Source organism: Erinaceus europaeus, chromosome 7 (genome assembly GCF_950295315.1).
Source record: "Erinaceus europaeus chromosome 7, mEriEur2.1, whole genome shotgun sequence".
NCBI classification, from domain to species: domain Eukaryota; kingdom Metazoa; phylum Chordata; class Mammalia; order Eulipotyphla; family Erinaceidae; genus Erinaceus; species Erinaceus europaeus.
The window spans coordinates 106,442,914-106,461,418 of NC_080168.1; the positions used below are offsets into that span (position 1 = coordinate 106,442,914).

At 46.5% G+C, this 18,505-nt stretch overlaps 1 protein-coding gene across 1 annotated transcript; it reads right to left on the reverse strand.

Annotated features, from left to right (window-relative positions):
• Positions 1-219: 219 nt before the first annotated feature.
• PIP4K2C (phosphatidylinositol-5-phosphate 4-kinase type 2 gamma) lies at positions 220-16,589 on the reverse strand. The gene is made up of 10 exons (XM_007534945.3): positions 16,294-16,589; positions 13,252-13,349; positions 11,639-11,735; positions 9,431-9,574; positions 5,001-5,147; positions 4,046-4,084; positions 3,351-3,464; positions 2,548-2,815; positions 2,344-2,447; positions 220-2,155 (listed from the first exon to the last, which is right to left on the reverse strand). Exons 1-10 carry the CDS (start codon positions 16,465-16,467, stop codon positions 2,075-2,077), a joined length of 1,266 nt encoding a protein of 421 aa, XP_007535007.1. The 5' UTR covers positions 16,468-16,589; the 3' UTR covers positions 220-2,074.
• Positions 16,590-18,505: the final 1,916 nt, after the last annotated feature.

Here is an 18,505-nt window from a genome sequence, read left to right on the forward strand (position 1 = left end):
ATTCTTTTGCAATCTTCTAACTTCACAGCTCTCTGTCTTTAAATCCACAAATTAACTAGGGGCCCAACACCTTAAAGATCAGAATTCTTCAGCTGATCTCTGCATAGGGTCCCCTCAGAAGAAGAGAGGAAGAAAAGTCATGACTATGAAGAAATTTTGATTCAATAATTTATTTCCTATACAGTGACAGTAATGGGAGTAAATACACAAGATCTTTTATTATTTGTTAAAAAGAAGCAATAAATGACCATACCGCTCATGATGCATCAGCCACATGGTCAGAAAATGCATTTTTTTCAAGAACAACAGTTGCTGGTGTCATGGAGTTTTATTGCATCCAACAGGGGAAAGGCAGGTGGAATGAAAAAACCCATCAAGCCTGACAGGGAGATATTGTAGGGATTCCACACCTTACCTGGGGACTCATCCTGCTACTTCCTTTGGGGAAGATGTAGGACAGTGGAGGAATTCTTTATGACCTTATGCCTTCTTGTGAGACAGATTGGTTTAGTAAGATACAAAGAATCTTTGTATTTCCACTGGTCATTGGCTGTTACTCTTTATTTTAAAAAGATTATTTATTTTAAGAGCGTGCAAGAGACACCAGAGTACAATTCTGCTTTGGCATATGTGGTGCTGGGTATTAAACCCCAGGCCTTATGCCTGTGCCCTACCCACTGAGCCACCTCCAAGTCACTCATACCCCTCTTTATGTTTAAAACAGTAACAATAACAGGAACCTCAAGGGAAATGAAGGATAGTAAGAATGGCTACTTTAACCACAAAAACATTGGGGGCTGAGAGGACACTATCTTGTATCATTAGTCCTCTACATTCTGAGCACACACTGACTGGACTATGTTTAGAGGGTTGAGTGACTGAGTCTTATGGCTCTCTCTCTGGAGGTGGACAGTGAAGATGACAAAAAAAAAAAAAAAAAAAGCCACCTGTCCTCTGGGAGACACTGTAGCAGTGTAAGAAGGAACAGAAAAGAACAGAGTAACAAACCTAACTGGAAAAATGGTTAAGGAAGTGGTAGGGAATGAAGCCTGCTAGGCACACACCTCTAAGGAGAAGAGATGGTCCCTGCACTTGAGACTCCATCCTCTTGAAATGACCAGGATTGACCCAGGTAGAGAATTTCCCTTCTACTGGGACTAAAATTTCAGGGATGGCTAGACATGAAATCTAACATGGGGAATGAACTTTACACCCTGGGCCCATTATCCCGGCCTCCAGAATGGAGCACACTCCCACTGAAGGGTTCCAGCCCCGGGAGGGCTGTGAGGTTCTCAGGAAGAGCAGCAACAGACTGGCACCTTCACCCAGCCTTGAACACTTGGGCCATCTCTGGGCTCCTGCACCCACCATGGGAGTGGGGGTAGAAGTGAGGTGATGGACGGGATTGACAGAGACCCCCAATTTTCCTATGTAATCACAAAAAGTCCTCTTAGGTCCCACCCCTACAAGGTGCCAGCCTGCTGACCACTCTGCCCGCCAGTGTGTGTTAAGATTGGCCATGTCCCATCACATGTATGCATGCCTACACCCGTATCTGTAGCATCTCAAAAGTTCTCCATCCCAGGAGAGCTTCCTACTGGGAAGGAAGCTTGCAACAGTGAGTTCTATAAAGTTATCAGCAAAATTCAGACAGTCTTAGTTCATCCCACACAGCAAAGGGCATCCACAGTAGTTGCTTGAGTCAGGTCCATCTGTCCAGCCAGATCCTGAAGACGGCAAATACCCCTTTTATCCCAGTTCCTCCTCTGTTACAGAAACAACAGAACATTTACAAAAATCAAGGCACTTGGGAGAGAGTCAGTGTTAACAATCTAATGAAGCAGACTTGTTGGGAGAGGAAAGACAACTGGACAAAGACAGGAAAGGATGATGTATTTCTGAGGGTCATGAACAGCCTATTCAACAAGACAGGAGTTATTTGGATGGAAGGAGCCTGGAGCCTGGACTTATCAAAGGAGGAAGTAAAGGAATTGTGACCAGAACAGCGACCACTCTCCTAAGCCTCTCAGAGCCCCACCACCTGGAACATAACACAGCAGGGCCAGGTGGTTTCTTAGGCAAAGATGTTGGTGATAAAATCCAGGAATCGCTTTGCGTACTGCTCAGGATGGACTGTAGAGATTTCTGCCCCAGCCTGTGAAAGTAAGGAACGTTGTCAGGCCACCCCAGCACCCGTCCCCACACCCCACCTTCTGATTTACTCCAAACTATTTCCACATCCAGCCCTCCATCCTTTTGCCACTTCGTTGCTCTAGCACAAGAGGTACTATCTTCCTAAAGAATAGGCAAGCCAGGGAGGACAAGGCTGTGGGGAATCCTCACCCCATGCTTGACAGTTTTGGCTGCATGAGCTGCTTTCTTCTTGGCATCATACTGTGTCAGGATGTCAATGAGGCCCATGAAATACACCTCCTTCTGGGGGGCACCTGGGAAGGGAGACCCCAATGAAAAGCAAACACAGGCCTAGTTCCCTCCTTCCCCCCACCATCCAGGGAATATCCTTAAAATCTCCAGGATCTCTCTCACCCTCAGCACTCCGGATGGCGTAGACATCAATGTAGGATTCAAATTCTCCAGGGCCCAGGGGCCGATGGGAATGGATGTAGCCACCGATGCCCTCAGGGGAGGTGCCGTAGGAGCCCACCAGAGCAGGAGGTCCGGTCAGGCCACAGTCCCCATCCCCCTCAGTCTCCTCCTCCCGCACAGGACCCTCCTCCTCAGGTTCAGAGCCCCGAATGATGTCGTGAATGCCCAGCAGAAGGCTGTAGTCCATGATCTTCAATTGTACTAGGAACTGAGACCCACTGACAAATCAGACATTCCAGGTCTCCCCTCCCCACTCCCAGATGCCACCCTGATACCACCACCTCTGAAGAGCTGGGGTCCTCCTGGGGAAGGGAGTATAAACACTGAGCACCAAGAGAATCCCACTGTCCTTGAGTACCTAAGTGTCCTGGTATCTAACCTTTTAGATCACTCCAGCCAACCAGTCTAGGAGACTCTTCTGGGGGGGTTCATGCCTAGTGCCCAACTCCCCTACATACAGAGAACCCAAAGGGTATGAAGGGAAGGGGAGGCATTCCCTCAGCGTCTGAACAGGAGACAACTGCTTTGTGGGGATTAAGTCAGGGACACTCCCCACCTGCAGGGGAGTCACTTCACAGGCGGTGAAGCAGGTCTGCAGGTGTCTATCTTTCTCTCCCCGTCTTCCCCTCCTCTCTCCATTTCTCTCTGGCCTAACAACGACATAATAAATAAATATTTAAAAAAAAATATATATATATATGACAGGGACACAAAGACATTTCCCAGAACACCCCAATCATCACCTCCACATCTCTCTTTAGCTTCTCTAGAAATATTTTCTTCTCCTCTTCACCAATATAAACTTTCTGGTTCTTGTTGAGAAAGTCCATATCCTTAAGGGTAGGTAGTTCTTTAACCTGAAAAAAAGGTTAACAGGAGATCCTGGGAGTCTCTCCCTTTCCCCAAGGTCTCAAAGAACCTTGCCTCAAGTCTAGGGTTCAGTGGTCTCCAAGGAGCAAGCTTCCTGCCGCTCCTATCTGGCTCTACAATGTGATACTGCCCCAGAGTCCTTGCCTCCACTGACTTCTCCAGCTTCAGCTACTACCCCCAATAACATCTCACTATTTTCTGCTTGTGGTTTTTCAGGAAATACCCTCCTCCACGATGACTTATTCTTCTGAAATCAAGAATAGCTACTTGAACATGGGAGCCCAGAATGGGAAACTGAGGATGAGCATTTTGCTCTTAAAGTCTGGTCATCCCCAACCGCCCCCCCCCCAAAAAAAAAAAGCTTTCATGTGAACTAACCCATGCCTGAGATAAAGCCACTGTTCCCCTACCCTCCTCCCAGGCAGCCCCTGATCAGTACACATCTATATAGCTCTTCTCAGTGCTTTAAGGCCAAACAGCTGTCAAATCCCACTTCTTTATCCCACAGGAAGATCTCTTTCATTTGTCCTCCCCCACCCCTTACCCTATCACCTAAAATTAGAATCACCTTTTCCTTATCGCTGGCTTCCCGGGACACTAGGGAACCCTGTGGAGAAACCCAAAGTGCAAATCAGTAGAAGCAGCTAAAATAACAGTTAAGCCCCAGCTTCTAAGTTGAGCACTCAAAGCCACAGCCTGCTTTCCATCGAAATAACCATCACTGGTCTTCCAGGTCCTTCCCCCCCCCCCCCCATTACCGGGACTTTCCCACTCTGGGACTTTTTCAGATAACAGTGTGAGGCTGGGGCTGGGGCTGGGGCTGGAAAGACAGCATGGTTATGTAAAAGATTTTCAGGCCTGAGGTTCCAAAGTCTCAGGTTTAATCTCCAGCACCACCAAAAGCCAGAACTGAGCATTGCTCTGGTATTTCCTTCCTTCTTTTTAAAAAAATCTTTATTAGATAGAGACAACCAGAAATCAAGAGAATGGGGGAGACAGAGAGACACCTACAACACTATTTCACCAGTTGCAAAGCTTTCCCCCTGTAGGTGGGGTCTGGGGGTTCAAACCCTGGTCCTTGCACATGGTAACATGTACGCTTAACCAAGTGCACCACCACCAGGCCCCTGCTCTGCTATTTCTCTCTGTGCGTCTCTGTACCTCTCTCATTAAAATAATAAATAAATACACACACACACATATATATGACAGTGTGATTTGAGAGGTGGCATGGCAGATGGGGTACTGGGTTTGAAGTCCTGAGTTTGATCCAGGACATGGCATGTGCCAGAGTGATGCTCTGGACATGCCTCTCTCTCTACCCCCTGCCCCCACTAATAAATAAAAGAAAGAAAAAGGGTGACACTATAGCACTGATGTAACACTCCCATGTGATATATCAGGGCTTCAAACCTGGGTTGTGTGCATGGCAAAGTAGATGCCTCCCAGGCAAGCTGTTATCCCCAGCCCCTCAAGACTTTCCAGAGCCGCCTCCCTCTCAGCTCTAGTTGTGGTCTCCTTACCTTGAGGTCATACTTTCTGTGCACAGGAAGGCGGTGGCTGAACATGTTTCGCATCACAAGCATGTAGCTATCTTCGTTGTCCACACTAACCCGGTACATCCCCAGGAACTGGGGCAGCAGCGTGTTGCCATGGCACTTCACAATGTACTGGGGTGGAAGGGAGGAAGGATGGGCAGAGGCTGAGTGGCACAGCCACAAACAGCCTCCAGGTGGGATTTACAACATCACTGTTCCAGAGTGGAGTAGAAAACTTCCAAGTGGGAAGGTTACAAAAAGATCTGGAGTCAGGTTTCTACAGTGTAGTGGTTAGCATGTTTGCCTAACAAAAACATCTGGAGCGCAGTGGTTTCTAAAGATGCCCCATATCTCCCTCTTGAGTCTTTATCACTTTTGGTGTATTCTGTTCACATAATGCTCTTTGATTTTACAATGTCTTTTCTCATTTCATCTGTCATGTAGGTACTGTTAATCTTATTTTAGGACCTTTATATACAAATGGTCACAGAACTAGGATTGGGAATCACAACTATTTGTTGATGAATTTAGTGAATGTGAACCCATTTCTTTCCTCGTCCCTCCCTCCCTCCCTCCCTCTTTCCCTCCATTCCTGTGTCAGGAATTAAACTCAGGGCCACATGGGTGGGAACCATGCATGTGCTCTTCTCCTGAGTCACATCCTGGGATGCTCCACTTGCTATGAAGCTTCCTCTTTGCCTGGTGCCCCCAAGTGGTGCTGAGGGGCACAACCTGGGTCCTTGCACATGACAAAGTGTGCACTCTACTGAACCACTTTAACTGCCCCTTGTCCTGAAATCTGCATGAAATGAAGTAGGACCCAAGAAATTAAAAGTGGGGTCAAGAGAAACAGCACAAAATAGTGGCTCACAACAGACTCTCATGCCTAAGGCACCAGAAGTCACAGGTTCAATTCTTTGCACCACCATAAACTAGAGCTGAGCAGAGGTCTGGTAATAAATACGTTAAAAAACTGAAAGTGGGGAGCTGGGCGGTAGCGCAGCGGGTTAAGTGTACGTGGCGCAAAGCACAAGGACTGGCGTCAGGATCCCAGTTCGAGCCCCCAGTTCCCTACCTGCAGGGGAGTCGCTTCACAGGCGGTGAGGCAGGTCTGCAGGTGTCTGTCTTTCTTTCCCCCTCTCTGTCTTCCCCTCCTCTCTCCATTTCTCTCTGTCCTGTCCAACAACGATGACAACAATAAAACAACAAAGGCAACAAAAGGGAATAAATAAATATTAAAAAAAAAAAACTGAAAGTGGGGGAGTAGCCCAGCAGGTTAAGCGCATGTGGTGCAAAGTGCAAGGATTGGTGTAAGGATCCCAGTTTGAGCCCCCGGCTCCCCACCTGCATGGAAGTTGATAGTGAAGCAGGTCTGTAGGTGTCTATCTTTCTCTCCTTCTCTTGTCTTCCTCCTCTCTCCATTTCTCTCTGTCCTATCCAACAAGGTTAAGCACATGTGGCTCCAAGCACAAGGACCGGTTTAAGGATCCCAGTTCGAGCCCCGGGGTCCCCACCTGCAGGGGAGTCCCTTCACAGGTGGTAAAGCAGGTCTGCAGGTGTCTAACTTTCTCTCCCCCTCTCTGTCTTCCCCTCCTCTCTCCATTTCTCTCTGTCCTATCTAACGACAATGACATCAATAACAACAACAACAATAACTACAACAATAAAACAAGGGCAACAAAAATAGATAAATATTTTAAAAAAGAAAGAGAGGGAAAGAGAAAGATAAGACAGACCTGCTTCACTGCTTGTGAAGTGACCCCCTACAGGTGGGGAGCCAAGGGCTCTAACCTTGCACTTCGTACTTTGTGTACTTAACCCAGTGCGTCACCGCCTAATCCCATGAATTTTTTTCTTCAGAAAGATCTTCATGCAGTTTTTTTCCCCCTCAGCAGATTTCTAGGAATTCCATATTCCCAATTATCATGACTTTCCCCCCCCTTTCTATTTTGTTGGGTAGGACAGAGACACTGAGAGGGGCGGGAAGACAGAGGGAGAAAGGTGCCAGGTGGCAGCACACCTGGTTGAGCACATGTTACAATGCACAAGGACCCGGGTTTAAGCCCCCGTCCCCACCTACAGAGGTAAAGCTTCATGAGTGGTAAAGCAGTGCTGCAGGTGTCTCTGTCTCTCTCTTCCCCTTCCTTTTCAATTTCTGACTGTCTCCAATAAATACATAAAAATAATAAAAAATTAAAAAGCAAAAAGAGAGAGGGAGAGATATCTGCAGCACTGCTTCACTGTTCATGAAGCTTCCCCCCCCTGCAAGTGGAGAGCGGGGGCTTGAACCCTGGTCCTTGTGCATGTGCACTTAACCAAGTGTGCCACCACCCAACCCCTATTACTTCTTCACTAGTATCTCTACTCCCAGTATTATCCATCCAATCCAATCTATTCTCTGTCGGGAAATTGTGAGGATGTGGTTAAGCTTGGCAGGGCTTGACTTGAGAGGACATCCATCCTCTCGTCTTAGCACTTATTATCTACATAATCACTGTTTTGCCTGAAAGATCCCCACCCATTCCATTCCTTTGATCTATCTTCTTTCTACCCTCAAGACCCTCCCTGCCTGCAAGGTATCATTAATCCTGCCAGTTTAAACCCTCTCAACAGTTGCTAAAGAAGTTCCTACCTTTCCAGTCCCTTTTGCCTTTCTCCACCCCTTTCCTAGCCATTTCCGTTTCCAAATTGCCACTTCCAGGTCTGCCCTTTAAAAGCCTGGTCTCGGGAGTCAGGCGGTAGAGCAGCAGGGCAGTCAGGCGGTAGCACAGCGGGTTAAGCACAGGTGGCGCTAAGCACAAGGACCAGCGGAAGGATCCCGGTTCGAGCCCCCGGCTCCCCACCTGCAGGGGAATCACTTCACAGGCGGTGAAGCAGGTCTGCAGGTGTCTGTCTTTCTCTCCCCCTCTCTGTCTTCCCCTCCTCTCTCCATTTCTCTCTGTCCTATCCAACAATGACATCAATAATAACTACAACAATAAAAAAAAAACAAGGGCAACAAAAAGAATAAATAAATAAAAATAATAAAAAATAAAATGAAATAAAATAAAAAGCCTGGGCTCTCTGATCAATAAAGAATTGAATTGCCTCACCACCACGAGTCTGTTCCTGAGTCATCTCCCTCACGTCACTGAGTGAGCAGCAGCCCAGGCTGGCTCCGGTTGAGTTCTCTCCAACCCAGAGAGTACGCGCCCAGGAAGAGGCACCCCCACACTAGCCTGGCAATTCTCTATAATGTAGCCACAGTAATAATATATATATATATATATTAAAGATCATATTTATTTATTAATGAGAAAGATAGGAGGAGAGAGAGAAAGAACCAGACATCAATCTGGTACATGTGCTGCCAGGGATTGAACTTAGGATCTCCAATGCTTTATCCACTACTCCATCTCCCAGACCACAGCCACAGTAGTATTTCTAAGTAACATTTATGTCACATTTTCAAAAAGTCCACCTTCAGAATAAAGCTCAAGCTTCTTTGTGTGGCTTATAAAACCCTTCAGAGTCTTTCCTCTGCCTATTTTTATACAACAGCATACCTAGCCACTCTAAACTTTTTAAACAAAGTTTATTATTATATATTTACTGAGTAGAGACAGAGAGAAATCAAGAGGGAAGGGGAGACAGAGAAAAAGAGAGACACCACAGCACTGTTTCACTGCTCATGAAGCTTCCCCCTACTTGGTTCCCCCAGGTGGAGGCCAGGGACTTGAACCAAAGTCCTTGCAGAGTAGCTTCTCTGCTCCCACATGAGACTGGATATGATCAAGACTTCTCCCCTCCAACTTACCTCACTTATAGACTTACCCTGGTTTTCTCTCTATGCCACATTTATTCCTGATATTCTCGCTTAGCCTACAGGCTAGTGTGTGTGGGCCCTTTACCATTCCACAAGTTTAACTTTTAAATACCAAGAGAAGGATCATATCTATATTCTTCTATTAAGGCAAATACAAACAGATATATAGATGTTCTTTGAAAAAACGTTTCAAAAACATTTAGGGGTTGGCTCATGCAGCTGAACACACAAGTTACAAAAGCATGAAGTGTAATGGGTGTATGTGTATGAGGGAAGGAACAAAACAGTCTGCAGGGAAAAGGAACAGGAGTTTCTCCATGTGCCCTGGAAGTTCAACTGCAGTAGAGACAGGGAAAGAAAGAATGAAGGGGGCCAAGAATGGTGGTGCAGTCGGTAAAGCAGACACATTACAATGCATAAGGACCCAGGTTCAAGTATTTGGTCTCCACCAGTAGGTAGGAAGTTTCACAACCAATGAAGCATTGCTGCAGATGTCTCTCTCTCTCTCTTCTCCTCCTCACTCAATTTCTGTCTCTACCTAACAAATAACTATTTATTTAGGGGGAAAAAAGCAGAAAAGAATGAATGAGAGACTGAAGAGAGCCCTGACCTGGTGGTAGTTGGAAAGATTGCTGTGCATGTCAGCTATGTCCTCACTGGATACTTCTTTGATGACCAGGGTCCGATCATAGGAGATAAGGAAGCGACCATCACTGCCTTCAGTTTCACTTGGTGGGCTTCGGGTAAGGGATACCTGGGGAACAGAACAGATCAGAAGCTGTTTCCCTCCCCCTTTATATGGAAATGAAAGCTGTAGGCTAATGGTTACCTGAACATATCTGAAAGCAGATATAACCCTGGTAGAAGAGGTTGAACAGGTGTTCTCTGTCTCTTACTTATTATTAGTGATAAGAGAACCAGAGCATCACTCCAGGACATGCCATGCCAGAAATCAATCTCAGGAAGTCATGCTTGAGGGACCAGTGTTTTATCCACTGTTCTACCTCCTTAGCTGCTGGAGAGGCATTCTTAATATACTGTCCAAATGTGGACTGAATAACACTGAAGAAAAAAAAATAGGGGCCAGGTAGCGGCGTACCTGGTTAAGCACTCACACCACATTGCACATGGTCCCAGGTTCAAGCCCCTGGTTCTCACCTGCAGAGGAAAGCTTCACGTGTAGTGAAACAGGGCTGCAGATGTCTCTTTGTCTCTGTCCCTCTCCCCTCTTAAGTTTCTCTATCTCTACCCAATAATAAATTTTAAAAAATTTTAATTAAAGATTAGGGGCGGGGTAGACAGCATAATGGTTATACAAAGAGATTCTCATGACTGAGGCTCTGAAGTCCCAGGTTCAATCCCCCACACTACCATAAGCCAGAGTTAATCAGTGCTCTGGTAAAAAAAAAAAAAAAAAAGGAAAAAAATAAAGATTTGTTTATTAATGCATAAGAGAAAGTGAGAAAGAGAACCAGAGCACTACTCTGGCACAAGGGATGCTGGGAGTCAGACTCAGGACCTTATTTTTGAGAATCACTCTAATATTTTATCCACTGTGCCACCCTTTAAGGCCCAAAATAAAAAGTTTAATGTATTTGCATTTTCCATCCAAAGACAGGGTTTATAGCTTTCATCAGACTTTTGAAGATACCTGTAATGATAACAAGGTGAAAAAAAAAATCAGTCTTACCTGGGACCCTAGTTAGGGAGTCCTGGGATTCCCACTTAGACATGATGGGCTTAGACTTCTAACAGATCCCTCTGGCCACTATCATTGGTCATCTCCATCACGAACAACATAATGGACCACTTTGTGGGACCCTATAGAACCTTGCCCTTAATGTGGATCAACAATGGTATGGAATGTTCCAGTCTCTGAAGAGAGGTTAGATAACATACTCTAGGTATCACCCAAGGAAGATGGGTCCTGAAATTAGTGCAACATGGAATGTTCCTAGCTGTGACCACAGACTGCCAGCTCAGACCTACAGGGATGCAGAAGTTACATAGGCTCCTGTGCTGAATATGGGCCCCAGATCAAATCAACGGGGCTTACAGTTAACAGTATTTATATACTTTTCCCATATTTGGGAGCTACTCTCTTCCCTGATCCAGCTTTCTAGTCCTTTTCCCAACTATGATACCAGCTCCCCAGATAATAACCCAGGTCCACCTGCATATTAGATGTCAGGCACAGGCAAAAACTAGTAAAGTCATGGGCCCCTTGGAATATACCTAAAATACCTATTAGCTTTTTCCAAAATGGAGACCCCAAATCTTCATCCGCAACATTCTTGCCTTTAGGTTCATGATTAGTCAATGATTTGTTCTGCTTTATATCTTAACTCTTTTTCTGCAACCAGGTTCCAGATGCTACCATGATGCTAGCTTGACTTCACTGGGCAGACGACCCTACCAATGTGTCCTGGAGCCCTGCCTCCCCAGGCCCCTGACCCACTGGGGAAAGAGAGAGAGAGACTGGGAGTATGGATTGACCTGTCAATGCCCATGTTTAGTGGGGAAGCAATTACAGAAGCCAGACCTCCCGCCTTCTGCACCCATAATGATCCTGGGTCCATACTCCCAGAGGGATAAAGAATAGGAAAGCTTTCACGGGAGGGGATTGGATATGGAGCTCTGTTGGTGGGAATTGTGTAGAATTGTACCCCTCTTATCCTATGGTCTTGTCAATATTTCCATTTTATAAATAAAAATTTTTAAAAATCGGTCTTGTCAAAACTTTTATTTTTTCCAAACATAAAGATTCCTCAGTTGTTAGGGAGAAAGGAACTACCCTCACCCCATAGTGGGCTCTCACCAAGTAATCCTGATCATCAATGCCAAACCGATCTCTGAGATTTCTGAAGACCTGAGGGCAGTATTCCTTGAACTTGAAATGACTGGGCAGATTTTCCCTGAAACAAAGGTTTTCAAGGTAAGGAAAAAAAAAAAATTACACAACTTTCTAAGACTTGGCAGTTTATAAAGCACTTCATCCATATGGCCTTATATCATCCTCATAAGTCTTTAAGAGGCCTTTTAAAGGTATGCGTTTCCATTTTATAAAAGGGAAGACTGGAGGCCAACATCTACTGCCCAGGGCTGAGGAGACAGCATAATGGTTATACAAAAGGCTTTCATGCCTGAGGCTCCAAGGTTCTAGGTAGTTCAATCCCAGGCACTATCATAAACCAGAGCTAAGCAGTGGTTTGGGAAAGAAAGAAAGAAAGAAAGAAAGAAAGACAGAAAGAAAGAAAGGAAGGAAGAGGGAAATGGAGAGAGGAGGGAAAGACAGAGGGGGAGAGAAAGACAGATACTTGCAGACCTGCTTCACCGCTTGTGAGGCACTTCTCTGCAGGTGGGGAGCTGAGGGCTCAAACTGGGATCCTTATGCCGCTTAGTGCCACCTGCACTTAACCCACTGCGCAACCGCCCGACTCCCGATAGTGGCATTTAAATGCATTTAATCTATGGAACTGCCAAGTTCAAGATGAGATAAATTAGCACACACATGTAAAGATGCAGGCAATTTGATATTATTATTTAACTTATTTATTTTCTTCTACCGTAACACTGCTCAGTTCTGGCTTATGGGACTTTAGAGCCTTAGGTGTGAAAGTCATTTGCATAACCATTATATGCTGTCTCTCCAGCCCTACTTATTTTTTTTTCATTTATTTATTCCCTTTTGTTGCCCTTGTTTTATTGTTGTAGTTATTACTGTTGTTGTTATTGATGTCATCATTGTTAGATAGGACAGAGAGAAATGGAAAGAGGGGGGAAGACAGAGAGGGGGAGAGAAAGACACCTGCAGACTTGCTTCACCGCCTGTGAAGGGACTTCCCTGCAGATGGGGAGCTGGGGGCTCGAACCGGGATCCTTATGTTGGTCTTTGAGCTTTAGCGCCACCTGCGCTTAACCGCTGCACTACTGCCTGACTCCCCAGCCCTATTTATTTTAAAGTAAGATATTTTGGAGTTAGGAGGTAGTTCACCACAATAGGGCATGAGCCTTTCCATGTCTGAAGCTCAGATGTATTTTTAATCTCTATGACTGAGACCAGACCTTCTTCACTCCGGCACATGATGCCAGGGTCAAACTCAGGGCCCTATACATGGAAATTCTCTGCCCAACCCTATGAGCCACCACCCAGCTGAACCCACGTTCATTCCCCCGTACCACCATAAGCCAAAGCTGATCAGTGATGTGGTAAAAAAAAAAAAAAAAAGATAGATACCTGCAGAACTGCTTCACTGCTTGTGTGTGAAGTGTTTCCCTGCTGCAAGTGAGGGGCCAGGGGCTTGAACCTGGATCCCTGTGCTTAGTACCATGTGCGCTTAGCCGGGTGTGTCACCACCTGGCTCCCTGAATCTTAATTCTGCAAATTACTTGAGTCTTTCCTAGGAAGACTGACGTGAAGAGATTGCCCACCTGTGGAAAAGGTGATTGTTGACCTTGATCTTGGAGCTGGCCTTAAAGTCATCTGGCAGCAGCATCACTGGGGGAGGCACCTGGCTGAGTTCATTGATCTGATAAACCAAAATGAGACATAAGAATAGGGAGGCAGTGAGAAGGAGTGCTGAGAGCTATTCTACACTGTCTGAGCCAGAGTCAGAAAAGGGCAACTCTTTGGCCTCATTCCTAAAAAAAAAACAAAACAATGGCTATGCATATGCTTGACAGGCATGAAAATGTGCCTAAGTTCCTCAGCTACCCACAAAGTACTGCTGTCAGCATCCCTCACATACAGCCCCTCACCCTCCCACCCCCGTGGAACTTCATGCTCACAACAGTCATCTTATATTAGGCAAACCCTGTAAGCAACTCAGGACTATTTTTAAAACTGTGAGAAATTCTAAGGGAAAAAAAAAATGCATTCAGCAGACTCAAGACAAACAGTCCCAAGCTCCATTAAAAACAAAACAAAAGACATTTTGAAAGTACACAAGCAAGTTATTGGGACTCTGAGAGGCTTAACAGCAACAAGAATGAAATGCCCATCTCCTGCAAAAGGCATCTCCTTACCAACCTTCCAGACCACTCTGACCCAGTTTTCTGCAGTAGGTCCCCATTCGCCTAGGTGTAAGGTGAAAGAGCAGCTGACTTTAAAGGAAGTGCAGGCAAAAGGAGGATATGAACTCATTAGGAGCTCATGAGGTCTCTGTTCACAGCCTAAAAGATGCAAGCATCACATGCTTTCCTCAGCTCCCAGAAGCAGTGATCTGCTAACTCAGGGTGGAAAGGAGTTCCACATGAACAAGTCCCAAGGAGGTGTGCTTTCTCCCAGTACTGCTAGAGAATTTTCCACCTCCCTGTAATAACACACTTACCATCCGACTCTAGTCCCTATTATGTAAACCTCTCACCTAGACTGTGAACTCTTCAAGGGCAAGGATCAGTCAAGTTATTTGCATCTATCAGGTGTCTACCTAGCACAAGGTTAGGCACATAGTGAGTGGTCCTGAGGTGTTTATTCTTTTTGTTTATTCCTAAAGTATTTATTCACTCTTCTTATTTTATTTCTGAGAGAGAGAGAGCTCATGCACATGCAAGAGGAGAGACACCACAGCACCCTCCACCACTCATGAATCCCTCCTATAGCATGGACACTCCGCTAGGTGAGCCACCTCCCAGTCCCCTAAAGTGTCTGTGAACTTAATAAGCGGACTTCTTGGTGGTTTCCTTCTCCAGGACTGCCTGCTCCGTCTATCATACATAGCACACATTTTCTACCTTACTATTTCTCCCTAACTTTCACCCACTAGTCTGTTAACAAACTTATCTCCCCAAAATAAAAATGGATCCCTGGCCTGTGGCTACTTCATAACTCACAAGGGATTATAAATTGCAGACTAACCTAAATCCTGTACACTGAACTGAAACCCAGCTCCTCTCATTCTCAGCGGAAAAGGAGGGCAGAACTTATTCCTCCATAAAAGGAAAATGTAAAAGCCACTTGAGACTCTCTCTCAACCTAAAATTCAGCTACAGTACTTCATGCCCCCTCCTCCCCACCTGCTGTCAAGTAGGCTGAGTCATCGTTAAGACATATGTTCAAGGAATTTCTCCATTTCAGACATTTGAAGTAAATGTGTGTATGCTGAGGGTGAGATGCTGGGGCCTTAGGGAAGCTGAGGAAGGTCTTATGTGTACTTAAATCCCTGCCAAAGGAAACCCTCGCTTGTTAAGCTTCCCACAGGAGTGAATGAATCACCTGTGCATAGGGCAGGCAGCCCTGCTTCCATCAGTTCTTCCCAGCCTAAGTGCCAGAGATGGGCACTGCCACCAGGCTGAGAGTAGTCACAGAACCACTGGGGAAAAAAAGGAGCTGACAGACTCAAACAACATTCTAAGCTACAAATTAAAAAAATGTGATCAAAACTGTATGACTGGCAAGGAGATAGCTCAACCTGTTAGAGCACATACCTGAGGTTCCAGGTACAACCCTGCCACCAGCATAAGCTAAGTGATGCTCTGGATTCTTTCTCGCTCATAAAAATAAACAAATCATTTTTTAAAATTCCATTTTCCCTCCTCTCACTTTCATCATCCTGCCATGACTATAGCAATTCAAGTGTATAAAATACTCTGTCGCGTTCAAGGTCACCGCATTCATCCCATTCCAAATCTGAAAGGTTGTGTTTTCTTCATCTGAGGTGTCCTCAGGACAGATGACAAATGCTCTGGTTTCTCTGGCTTCCTCCTCATTCCCAGGCTATGCCCTTTACAAGCAGTACCTGCTTCTACACCTGACCGCTAAGGTGTTCCCAGGGCCACAGGTCCTCAGCCATCTCTTCGGTTAAAAATGAACCCACTTACACTGAACACATCACTCCAGCCAGCAACGGGAATACAGTTAAAACCAAAGGTATAAACACATAAATGCTGGGTGAGTGCAACCACTCAAGGTAGGGCAAGCTCAGGTCGGGGAGCTTCTCTGAAATGTTGTACCCCTGGCAGGGATAAACCAGATTAGAAGGTCCAGGAAGCCTGAAGCTTCCTCTCAAAGTTCCAAAGTCAATGGCAGCGGCTGGAAAGCAAGGTGGAAAAGAAAGTGAACCATGCCCCATCGGATCCAGCTAACCACCCTGCTGCCCTTCCGCACACACTCACTGGTGATCTCAACCACCACTCCCCTCACGGTCCTTCCAGCTGGAGCCAGGTCCAGGCCGGATTCCGTAGCCTGGGGCTGAGGATGGCGCAGGCGGGAGGAGGCAGGGAGCTGGGGATCAGGTGGGGAGGAGGAAAGGGCAAGGGGGAGCCAACATGTCTAGAGTTCAAAACAAACGTCTAAGACGCGCGAGAAGATGCTCTGGGGGAACACCTGGGGCTTGGCGGCCAGGGACCAAGCCAGCCGGGGCAGGAAGAGCAGTGCGAGGGGCTCCAAAGGTGGGAGCCATGAAACCCGGTCTCCCAGAGGCGCCAGACCAGGGGTTCAGTCGCGGATGCCAGGGGTCAAGGGCCGGGTCTCACCGAATGGGCTACGCCCCACAGGAACACTCCCACCAGCGGGTCGGCCGCCCGGAACACCTTCACCTTCTGCTGCACGAAATGCTTCTTCTTGGTCTTGGAAGCGAAGCCGAAACCCGAGCCAGGGGCCACTGTCGCCGACGATACGGTGGTGGGTGGGGCCGAGGAGGACGCCATAGTCTCCCGCACACCCGACTGAGAGCGAAAGTCGGAGCCCGCCACGATCCCGGCCACCGACCCCGGAAGCGGTGCTCACCTGCGCCGCTGTCACGTGACCGGAGGCTGCCAGGCGGGCGGGTGGGGCGAGGTTGACTCCGCCCCCTGGCGCCGGCCCGCGCCTCGGCGCCTGCGCAGTGCGTGGGCTTACCTGGCCGAGGGGCGGGCACAGAAACCTTGTATCTTGGGCCGTGAACTGCCGGTTAGATGCTGGTGGGTCTGGTGCCGGTGAGACTGCGACCTGGGGTTCGCCCGACGTGACCGCTGGGAAGTCGCCGCCTTCAGGTTTTGTCCAAGTTTTAACTATAACCTCTCGCTTGGGACTAAACCCAACCAACTCTTTAGGGACAGGAACTGAGACGGGGAAGACGCTCCTTACAAATCCAATTTTTTTCTTTATTTTTTACTTTTTAATTATATCTATTTATGTATTTATTTATTGGATAGAGACAGCCAGAAATTGAGAGGAATGGAGAGAGAGGGAGGGAGAGAGACAGGGACACCTGCTTCACCACTTTCGAAGCTTTCCCCCTGCAGGTGGGGACCCGGGACTTGAACCTGGCTCCTTGCCCTTTGTAACATGTACGCTCAACCAGGTGCATCGTCACCCGGCCGCCAAATCCAAATTTCTCTTTTATGACACCTATGCACATTTTATTTTTTAATTATATTAATTATTTATTGGATAAAGACAGCCAGTAATTGAGAAATAGGGAGAGACACACTTGTGAAGCTTTTCCCTGCAGATAGGGAATGGGGGCCCTTGAACTAGGATCCTTGTGCATTGTAATATGTGCACTCGACCAAGAGTGCCACCACCCGGCCCTCTATGCACCTTTTAAATCCATTTATTCATTTTCTCAACAAGTATTTACTGGACATATGTTTGATTCTCCTCTTTTGAGTGAGACGGGGTGACGGTGCCTGTCATAAAGGAGTTGGGAGTCTAAGGGCACTTCGTGACCAAGATTTAAGAACTTGAGTAAAGCTTAGCTAACACACAAAGCTGAGGCAGTGTACTTGGTCAGAGGCTTTGAAGGGGATGGGGGCGGAATCCCATATGGAAGACTGGATAGAGCTCAGAGCTAGCAGCTAACAGTAGTTTCTAGGCAGAGCAAAGTAACATTTCATACAAAGGTAAAATACGACTGGAACTTGAGAACTGGGGGAAGAAGCAAGATTTGAGGTTAGAAGGATGGGCAGATAACATACTGGCTATGCAGAACTTCCAGTGGCCAGGTGGTGGTGCACCTGGTTAAGTGCATATATTACCATGCACAAAGATCTGGGTTCAAGCCACAGTCCCCACCTGCAGGCAAAAGCTTCACAAGTGGTGAAGCATTATTACAGGTGTCTCTCTCACCCTCTTTATCTCCCCTTTCCCTCTTGATTTCTATTTCTATTAAATTTAAAAAATTCAAAAGGACATTCATGCCTGAGGTACCAAAGGTTGCAGGTTCAGTTCCTGACCTTGTAAGCCAGAGCTGAGCAGTGCTCTGGTAAAATAAATAAATAAATAACTGAAGTTAGATTGGTGGGTGTATTGACCCCATAAGTTGTTTTGATGTATTAAATGTACTTTTAGAAGGAGCATTCAGACATCCTTCTGTAGTGTGACTGAAGTTTTTTTTAACATTTATTTATTTATTTATTTATTTATTCCCTTTTGTTGCCCTTGTTTTATTGTTGTAGTTGTTATTGTTGTTGTTGGATAGGACAGAGAGAAATGGAGAGGGGAGGGGAACACGGAGAAGGGGAGAGAAAGATGGACACCTGCAGACCTGCTTCACCGCCTATGAAGCGATGCCCCTGTAGGTGGGGAGCCGGGGGCTCCAACCGGGATCCTTGCGCTTTGCGCCTTGTGTGCTTAATCTGCTGTGCTACCGCCCGACTCCCTGCCCCCCCTTTTTTTAATTGTTGTCGTGGTTATTAGTTGTTATTGCTGTCGCTGTTGTTGGATAAGGAGAGAAATTGAGAGAGGAGAAAGACAGGGCATAGA